We start from the raw sequence: 10385 nt of genomic DNA on the forward strand, positions 1-10385 counted from the left end.
GACTTGTGTTTGGCCTGCAGGATTAGATGCTCTATTTTTACAATCTTGGAGCATTGGCTGTTTTTTCCAGAGCATTGTCTTTGTGATAAAGAACGTGTCACTGAAGGTCACTGATTTCAGCAACTTGCTTACCCCTGCTTTCATCCGGTAGTCGAGAGGGAGAGACAGGGAACAGGGTGAGGAGAAAAGAAAGAGAGAGAGCAGGGGTGGGGGGTGAGGAAGGGGGAGAAAGACAAAGGACAGATTGGGGCAGGAGTGAGCACAGAGAGAACTTCTAAAAGACTGAGACACATTACTGAGAGTTACTCTGTTGGGGTTGGGGTCTCTCTCTCTCTCTCTCTCTCTCTCTCTCTCTCTCTCTCTCTCTCTCTCTCTCTCTTCCCCCGACTTCCTCTCATCTCAGTCGTTGTGCTCCTATATAACCTCTGACACCGACCCTCTCTATGTCATAGTCATTATTGATGGTTTGGTGACAGCAGGTGTCTGTACATCAGCGTGATCCTGAGCTGAAGATATTTGGAGGTGCTTTGCTGTGTGGTAGATTTTTTGTTGGTTTAAGATAATAACTTTATCATTCTATCCAGTTGTGCACTTACTGAAAACCCAAACATCCAGATTCAACAGCAAAAAACAGCAGAGTTTTTGATTTGAAGTCTGGTAACCTGCAGCCAGGTGAATATGACGAACCCATCAGCTCTCTTGAGACTGGCCTCACTGCTGCTGCTGCTGGTGTGTGGCACAGGTAAGATCTGTTGTCATTATTGGGATTTACAATGTTGTAATATTGTGTTTTGATACACGCTGGATGGCTGCAGTATTCAGACTGTTCGGCAAAAGAAAGCTTATTTAAGTGTAAGCAGGAAAAAACTCAGGAAATAACCAATTTGTTACTGTTTTTGTCCCAAATATCATATATCCAAGTTTGTATAAACAGGGACATTTTTGTTGAAGTAAGCATACAAAACAATCTTGTAAACAGTTGAATGTTTCATTGTTAATAAAAGGATGGTCTAGTTTTAAATGCACCAACAGCATAATATTTAAAGAATTAGGGAGGATAGGACTTTACAAAGAAACATATGTAATTTAAGTTTCAGCTGAAAAATGTGTGTACTGTGATTTTTTGGAGTAGAACAGTAGTACAAAATAAAGACCAATATCATAGACTCAAATTTGTATTATCTTTTTATTTAATAAATACTTAAAGTTGTGATTCCCCACATCCTTCTGTAATAGGATGAAGCAGCAGAATGAAAACATAAATTAAATTCCTCTTTCTCTAGATGCAGAGATACAGATCATACCCAACAAGATAGATGTGCTGGTTGGAGGAGATACATTACTATTGTGTAAAGGTGAGTCACTCTCTTGTTTCAATTGTCTATGTGACTGAAACATTTCTGTTTGAACCCAATCTCCACGTCTACTGTCACACCTTCCCTCCTTCCCTCCTTCCCTCCTGTGCTATAGCTGGAGGAGAGGCAGATATAACATGGCAGAAGGATGGGGAAGACATTGAAGAAGAAAAGGTGACAAAGATTGATGAGACCTCCTCTAAGCTGATCATTAAGAATGTTACTATACAGAACACAGGCAAATACACTTGTGTGTGCGAATTCGAATCGGGACACAACGACAAGGTCCAAGCACAGCTGTTTGTTTATGGTACGTAACAGCTGGCTACACACACACACACACACACACACACACACACACACACACACACACACACACACACACACACACACACACACACACACACACACACACACACACACACACACACACACACACACACACACACACACACACACAGACACACACACACACACACACACACACACACGCTATATTGATGAATTCTCAGAATTGTTCAAGTTGAGTATATGAGCAGTTGTCTTATGAAGCAAAATTCCATTTACTCCTTCAATTAGTTTATTGCATAGAAAGTATTGGCACCCTAATCTTCTCTACCTTTGTCAGAGGGTCCATCATTTGGAGGCACCACAATCTACCATGAGTTTCTGGAGGGCACAAACGGGGTGGTGCCGTGCCTGGCGACTGGCCGGCCAGCAGTGGACATTCAGTGGATTCGGAACACGCAAGAAATCCCTTCTAAAGGTAAAACCAGCACCTCCCTGCAGGTTGCGAGGATTATTCCATGGTTACAAAAAGCTGTCCACATTTTGTAAACATGCACTGTTAGATGTCTGACTGAATGTGTGAGTGCTGAGCTGCTGAATATAAATGGCCTGTAATAAACAAAAAGTGTTTCCCCTATAGATAAAAAAAAAGTTTCCCGCTGCCACCACTTCATCAAAATCTTCACCTCATTTCATTAGTTTTGTAAAGCATAGATGCAAGATACAAGATGAAGTGGCATTGAAATTACAGGAGAAGATTAAGACATCGTCTGTATATAAATGTATATATGAAGGCGCAGTTTAGTATGCAGCTGCAGTAGTCGACAAAATGCTTCATTCACCAGCAGTACAAGTAAAACTTGAAGTAAAACTTACTTATATACCTGTATAGTATAATTCTAATGATGAAAAAGCAAGACAGGTATTCAGTTCCAATCAATATTTTGCATTAACAATGAGGGATAGAATCGCTTTTATAATGATGAATCAGATGTTGCAAAAGCATCAGCGACTTTGTGAGTTTTAATTCTCAATTTGGTTATGTTTTATATTTTTTCTTTTGTATTTACCTTTACAAGCAGCCATGGGCCCATATTTGAGAGCTTAGATAAAGAGGGTGAATATTTGCTGGTGAATTTGAAAATACTGCAGTTTTCCCAAAACACCTTAGTGCAGTGTTGAGCCCAGAGCTGCATTACTGCCAAGTGGCTAAATAAATCAACTAATGCAGGTTGCTGTTTTCAAGTTCAATATTGAATTACGTTAAATGCAAAATTTTGATAAAAAATAAAAAAATTTAAAGTCACATAGTTTATCTTTGAGTGGACCCGTGCTGTTTTATAATGATAACAATATTTGACACCCTTCAGATATTTGCTTCATGCTTTACAAGCTCACTGAATGGTTTGGACGCTCACAGAGATCAGTGTTTGGGCTTTATTGACGGTCTGGGCTATTCTGTGCTGCTGTCTCTAATGTCAGAGGGAGGACGTCTGCGTCGACTTCCTGATAACACACTCCATATTGAAAAAGTGAGGAGAGAGGATGCTGGGACGTACGTGTGTCAGGCGCAGATCAGAGGACGAACCATTTACCAGCAGCTCTCTGTCTCTGTTGTTATCAACGGTATGTTGCTTTTTGGGATAAATAGTGTACTTATCAAAAGAATACTCTGTAGTTAGGAACTAGTATTGTCTTTCAGTTTTTTTTATATGAATATATATATATATAATATTTTCATTATATGCTATACTATCATTCATGACACCAAGATCTTTTCTGGTTCTTACAAAATCTGCTTTGTGTAACCTAACACCTGATGGCACTCAACCATTTAGTGTTTATGGACAGGTAGGTGTCAGTGGTTGGGCAATTGTCTTGACAAATGTTGTTTTTAACATGTTATGTTATATGTTATAAAAATGCTTCCATGCATTTGTTTTACACATACTGCACATAATATTGGTGAAAATAAAATCCCCTCCTGCAGCTCCTCCTAAAGTGCATCTGAGAGAGGAGGTGAAGAAAGTAATGGCTGGATCAGAAACCAACGAGTCTTTGCTTTGTTTGGTGGACGGCCACCCGAAACCCAATATCACCTGGACCATGTAAGACCTGGTTCCATCTATCACATTGGTTATAAAATGTGGACACAGTAGCAGAGATGAACCTTTTCACTCTCTCAGCCTCTTTTAAATAATGCCTAAACATTTTGCTTTGCACTTTCATTGATTCCAGTTTTGCTAAGATGTTTTTCGTAAATATTCAATCATCTATGTTTCAGTTGTTTAATTCAGTGCCCACCTGAATCTCTGTATCCCCAATGTAGCAGTAACATCTTGTCTGCTGAGTCTCAATCTGTTTTTTTTTATGTTCTGTAGCATAACTCGTCTTCTTTTCCAACTTTTCCTCTCTCTCTATTTTTGGCTTCTTTCTTTCTTTCTCTTATTCACCTTCATAATGTTGTGCCTGTGTCATATTTTTAACTCAGATTTTTAAAGAACCCCTAGAATATCACTCAGTATGTTCTTTGCTCTTCTTTTCCCATTCCCAGGCCGCTGTCATTAGACCCTTTTCGTCATCAGTTCAACTCAGACCGCAGTCAGTTGACTATACGGGCTGTAGCGAGAGCTGACTTCGGGGAGTACATCTGCACCGCAGCCAACAAGATAGGAGAGGACCGTGCAACCATCATGCTTCATGTTTTTGGTTGGTTCAGATCTTCCACTGTGACTAGTTGTACTATAGTGACCCTTGTAAATGTGCTGCTGAGAATCTCTGGTTAATTGCTCAATTGAAATGTTTAATTTCAGAGGCCCCAGAGGTGTTTGTGTCAGCAGTGCAGCAGAGCGTGTCAGGGGGCGAGCGTGCGTCTGTGTCCTGTAACGTCTCTGGACATCCTCAGCCCGAGCTACACTGGCTCAACAAGAACAATGGACAGACACTGGTAAAAGTGCATGGACATGTACACACATGGGCACGACTAATTCATGAATATAATACATATTTTGTGATTAATATGATTATGACTGCTATTTATGGCTCAATAAAGTCAACTCTTATCACTGTGATGGCTAAATTAACTGTGAGTGTTTGCATTTACAGCTAAACCTTTATGTGATGACAATATTTCTAATATGTAATTTTCTTGTTTTCTTCGTCCTCTGTCAGGACTCGACTTCTGGTCGTATCCATGTGGTGGACGGTGTGTTGCTGATAGATGACATGATGCCCTCTGATGGTGGGACGTATTCTTGCATGGCAGTCAGCATATCTAGGAATGCATCCAGAGATGTTAAAATATACAGTAAGAGTTCATGTTTGGCTTTGAATTTCATTAATAAAAAGGGAGTTAAGTGGCAGAAAGGTAGCTAAACCATGCTTACGCACCTCTGCCACTGACATACATGTACTTTATGTTTGTATGCCATTTTATAACTTTTACTTCTTCCTTCCTAAATCCTCCTCCCCTCCTCCTGACCCACAGCCCAGCCCGGTCTCCCTCACTACCTGTCGGTCTCGCCTGGCCCTACCTCAGTCTTCTTCTCCCTCAAGACTCTACCCATCAGTGGAGGAATGCCAATCACAAGTTTTGCCTTGCAGTGGAGGCAGAGCTCAGCAGAAAAGTGGAACGAGGTCACACTACCAGCTTCAGGTAGAACATCTGCTCTTTGTAAAGGCTTAGCAGGTGTGTGCTCGTGAGTTTCCCTGAAGACAAAAATCAGTTCAATCTATTATATGTTTGATTCCTTCCATAGATCCCCTAGCTGTCACCGCCCTCAAGCCTTATACATTGTACACAGTGCGTTTAGCTGCCTTGAATGCAGCAGGACTAGGACAGTTCTCTGACCCAAACAGCGTTCGCACCCAGGGAATACGTAAGTGTGACATATACTTCCAACACACTGTCAGCAAACACTGACAACACATGTCAAATCCACTTTTTTTGGACTTTCTATGTGTGGTGCATATGTGTGTAAATATACATTTGACTGAATTTGTGATGCATTAATGTAATAATACATTCCAGTGCTTATGTGGTCTAAATATCTCACAAGCAAGGTTTTTCCTCCTCATCTGCTATCACTTAATTTTTCTTCTTTATCTCTCGTGCAATCCTCATAACATTCTCCATGACATCATCATCTGCTGCCTGATGTTTACTCATACTGTTGGTGACACCATGTAATCTACTGTCATTCATCCTCAGGAGGTAAAGTGCTCTCAGGGGTCAATTTTTATACTATGAAATAATAAACTCACTTTAGATTAATCATTGTAACTAAATGATGAATATAAATTTGTGTCCATGAGTTCTTTCCTCTGTCTCTGCCTCCTGCCTGTAGGTGAACCCGACAGTCCAGTTTTGTCGCTCAATGAGATTAAAGTGAAGGGCAACACCTTCTCTACCCCTCTTAAGCAGATAGACGATGGCGGAGTGCCTCTGCTGCACTTCATCATTCGGTACAAACAGGTAAAAGACTCTCAGTCTCTTTCTCTTCTTTGGTCTTTTTTCGATTCCTGACTGTCATCCTCCCTCTCCTCCTCTGTTTCTAACCAGGATAAAGAAGGGGCTGAGTGGAAAGAGATGCAGCTGCCGTCCACCACTGACACCGTCTCCCTTAAAGACCTGTCTTTTGGCTCAGACTACCAACTGGAGGTCACAGCGGTGAATACTAATGGTTCCTCTATTCCTGCCACATTGAACTTCACCATCGCGGAAAAGCCTCGTATGTGGCCTCCTATGTCCTTCACCACACTTTAACACATTTGAATGTGGCTCAGCATTTCTAGTTTACCTTAATCAACTGAGAATGTTAATATACTGTATATAGATGGCAATACATCAACAATGTGACATGAAATATCCATCAATTACAATAACAAATGCATTGCATACCACACTGAAGATGGTTGCCATAAGCTCATCTAAACCTTGTCATCTCTCCTCAAAGCGAGTAGCCGTACCATGACCATCCTCATGACCATCGCTGTGAAACTCTTTGGACATCAAGTTCCAGGCCTCAAAATGCTGGAGGAAGGATCGGGGAGCACTAACGGGTGAGGTGGTGAGAGGTTTAGGAGAAGACTTTGAGGGACTGTGTGTTTGTGTGTTTAAGAAACATTGTAACATGTTGTGTGTCCTGGCTGCAGAGACGTGACGCTGAAAGGCATGTCCACTCCGAGAGGCAGTATGCAACAGGTGGGGGTTCAGACAATCACCAAGGAGGGGGGGCAGCTCACAGAGGTCACCTGCGACAAAGCCCCCCTCACCAAAAACGAGTATGTTTATTCACTGTCATACAGCACACGATGAAACAACATGGACAGAAAGTAAAGTGCGAGAATAATAAACAGTAAACTAAAATATAACATAATCAGGGAAATGCACAATAGAACAGAAAAGGACCTTAATGGTAAATTGACAGTATCTATATAGAGCTTTCCCAGGCTTATCAACCACTCAAAGAAATCGCATTCACCCATATTCATGTACAGCACTGCTTCTATCACACACTGTCAGCACAACTGTCAGGGGAAAACTTTGGGTTCAGTATCTTGGCAAGGAACTGCAGACAGGAGCAGCTGGGTATCAAACCACCGACGTTTTGATTAGTGGACGACACGCTTTACCTCCTGAGCCACAGCTGCTTTACTGAAATTACACAACTAAAATATAGTACAGTACATTGCTTTCAGTTTTCAGTTGTACATTTGATGTGGGCTTCTCTTTGCATCACAAGTAATATTAGCCTTATCTTTTGTGTAGACACTTATCCCTTAAAAAGGAATGTGCATCATCCAACCATAATGCACAGTCACAGCCTCTCTGACTGCAATCCAACCTAAGAGCAAACTATTACTTCTAACACCTGCCACATGTGCCTGAGAGACAGTCTCCAGTGGCTCCACCAGTGTTTGAGCTGAGGAACATTATTCTGTCTTGTGGCATTGCTTCATTCAGACACTCACACGGAGGTCAAATCCACAGCAGAAGGTCATTTTCTAAAGTCTATTTTGAAATGAGATTTTTTTTAACTTCCTTTTCAAGAAAGTTGTATTGTTTAGTCCTCGTAGTTCACTGATGGAATATTTCTTTCCTGCAGGAAAACACATCCAGATAGAAACCAGTCCGCTGCTGACGCATGAGGCGAGAAAGTGGTGAAACAATGAACATGAGCGTGAACGTGTGAAATATTGTACAGCTTTAAACAACCACTGACTCAGAACACTAAGTCATCGCTACATTGGATACTACTGCCATGGGAAAGGTCAAACGTCCTGATCACACATAGAAGAATACTGGTCTTTTACAAAACCCTGAGCGTCTCCCTCCAAAACCGCCAAGGGCAGGAGACGGTTTCATTTTGAAGTATATTTTAGTTTTTCTGTCTGCTCTGATGAGTTCAAGCTAAACAGATCTTGAGATCTGTGATTTACAGGGTAAAATAGTCGTTGCTTTTTAATTTTCTTTGCTAAATATTCTTAAAGACACAAAAATGTTTACCTTCTGCATTTTGAATGTTGTAGACAGGCACAAGGTCTCCTGTCATATTTACTCTTTCTTTAACCCCAAGTGTTTCGTGTAAAACCACTTTTTAAAAATCCCCAAAATATTTTTGTTACTGTTTTTGTTGCTCTTAACATTGCATTTGGCTGCTGCTTTTTTGGTTATGTTATATATATGTATGTACATTTTGTATAATGTTTTAGAAAATGTATTCTCATTTCGACCAATATTATTAAAACATTTAAAGGGCCCTTCAGCTTGAACTTAAACTAACTTGATATTTATTATTTTAAAGCCATGCATGAGAGATATCACAACGAGAGGCTTTGGATTTTAAGTTTTTTTTGTAGATATAGTTTTACTGTTGAGCTCTTTTTGAAAAATACTTTTGATCATGTTCAGCAACTAACACTGACGACCTGTAATCAAAACCGCCTTTTACTATGAAAAAACATTTTAAAGTACCTGTAATAATATGCAAACAAAGTGGACTAGTTATACTCTCCTAGTCTATACTATTAGTTACAATAATCAAACATAAAAATAAATGAACATTTTTCAAGTCTAATATTTAATTTGGCTGCAGCTTTTTTTGCCTGTTTGCAAATGACCTGAGCACATCAACAAAGAGTTTCTTATTCTTATTGTATTGTGTTGAACACTGTACATGGTTATATATACATCTTTGTATTTGATAATAAATGGACTGTATGTAAAACAGCTTCATCTCTGTTTTTTATTAGCATTTCCATCATACACAGTGAAATCATTATGATTGGACACAAAATGTGTTGGTCTTTTTATTGGTATTCATGCTTTCAATATAATAATTATCTCCACCAAAAAGCCGGATGTTTGTTTTTGTTTTTTTCACAAAGTACCAAACCATTAAATTCTTTGGAGGACTGAGGCATGACCCAAGGAAGAAACCAATCCATTTTGGAGTGACATGACATGATTCTTGAAAAAAATGTATCTTTTATTTTGCTGATAAAATTAAAAGAGACCTGCGACATACCACTGTCCAAGCAGCCACCTGATCTCAGCACCACAGTCGTACTGACACAAGGCAATGTGTCACTGAATGATGTTCACTGAACATCATGTTCAAGAAAGACAAAACTATAACTCTCCTTTTTTTTCTGCTGTATCTTTTTCTCCTTATTCTGGTGTCACGGATGCTGTCCTGTTACTGCTACAGAATCCCAGATGTTTGATGATTCTCTGTAGTTGTCAAAATTCAAATTTGTAACTCTTATTAGATAAGCTTTGGAACAACAACAACCTTAAGTATTCTAAGCCAAAAGACAAAACTGGATTTGTGATTTAAAGTCATAATGGATTAGCACCATGCAGGAAGGAGTATGACCAAACAATCATCTCTCACAGTGAGAATGGTCTTGGTACTGCAGCTGCTGGTGTATAGAACATGTAAGGTGTTCTCATCATTAAGATTTTAGCTGACAGTGTTGTAAATGGGGGGCTGTGGCTGAGGGGTAGAGTGGTCGTTCTCCAACCTGAAGGTCGGCAGTTCGATCCCCAGTCTTCCCCATCTGCATGCTGAAGTGTCCTTGGGCAAGATGCTGAACCCTGAATTGCCCCTCATAGAACATTATAAGTGCTGCTAATAGATGCACTGTGTAATCTAATAGATGCACTGTGTGAATGGGTGAATGTATGTAAAAACTGTACTGTAAAGAGCTTTGAGTCATCATCAAGACTAGAAAAGCGCTATATAAATACAAAACCATTTACCATTTAATTATAATGTATCTAATATACACCACATGGCTGAAATTTTGGAATACTGAGCAGATCATTCCTGGAACAACGTTGGTCTGTGAGCAATGAATTTCCTCAAGAAATAACTGATGCTTAACTCCTTTTTGTTTCCATGTCTGAGTACTCTTTTCCTGTTTAAACACTTAAGAACAAAAGTGCTGAACAGCAGTAAATCCACAAACCATGTGATTTATTTGGCAACATCAGGTAAAGAAAACAACGAGCAAAAACAGGGATTTAAGACAAGAATCTGACCAGTTCCAGATGCAAAGCTGTGCAATGATGACTTTGATGACTTTTATGATCTCAAAGTCCTTGTGTTGTGTTGTGGTTATTTGTTGATTGTTAATAGCTCCTGTTTTGGGGTCTCTCTTGAATAATTACTCATTAAATACTTTAAGTAGGCCTATATCTTACTCCTATATATAAAGATGTTTAAAGCAGCACTT

General features: G+C 39.8%; 1 protein-coding gene across 2 annotated transcripts; it reads left to right on the top strand.

Annotated features, from left to right (window-relative positions):
- Positions 1 to 387: 387 nt before the first annotated feature.
- ncam3 (neural cell adhesion molecule 3) lies at positions 388 to 8874 on the top strand. Of its 2 annotated transcripts, none has more exons than XM_047341067.1 (16): positions 388 to 742; positions 1284 to 1355; positions 1471 to 1665; positions 1984 to 2121; positions 3126 to 3269; positions 3634 to 3751; positions 4198 to 4352; positions 4457 to 4590; positions 4815 to 4950; positions 5131 to 5298; positions 5402 to 5522; positions 5988 to 6117; positions 6205 to 6373; positions 6599 to 6704; positions 6798 to 6846; positions 7751 to 8874. In XM_047341067.1, the coding sequence occupies exons 1-16, from the start codon at positions 679 to 681 to the stop codon at positions 7766 to 7768; spliced, it is 1917 nt and encodes a 638-aa protein (XP_047197023.1). In that variant the 5' UTR covers positions 388 to 678; the 3' UTR covers positions 7769 to 8874. The 2 variants fall into 2 exon arrangements, with proteins under 2 accessions (XP_047197023.1, XP_035020725.2); XM_035164834.2 differs by having other exon boundaries at positions 389 to 742; positions 5402 to 5521; positions 5990 to 6117; positions 6798 to 6926.
- The last annotated feature ends 1511 nt before the right edge of the window (positions 8875 to 10385 follow it).

Source organism: Hippoglossus stenolepis, chromosome 8, assembly GCF_022539355.2.
Source record: "Hippoglossus stenolepis isolate QCI-W04-F060 chromosome 8, HSTE1.2, whole genome shotgun sequence".
In the NCBI taxonomy this organism is placed as follows: domain Eukaryota; kingdom Metazoa; phylum Chordata; class Actinopteri; order Pleuronectiformes; family Pleuronectidae; genus Hippoglossus; species Hippoglossus stenolepis.

What these genes read in the sequence shown, in the direction of transcription:
- ncam3 (XM_035164834.2), top strand. Translation starts at nt 679, where the DNA reads ATGACGAACCCATCAGCTCTCTTGAGACTGGCCTCACTGCTGCTGCTG. An exon ending in CCCAATATCACCTGGACCAT is followed by an intron (nt 3,752 to 4,197) that starts GTAAGACCTGGT and finishes TCCCATTCCCAG; the next exon opens with GCCGCTGTCATTAGACCCTT. An exon ending in CACCATCGCGGAAAAGCCTC is followed by an intron (nt 6,374 to 6,598) that starts GTATGTGGCCTC and finishes CTCTCCTCAAAG; the next exon opens with CGAGTAGCCGTACCATGACC.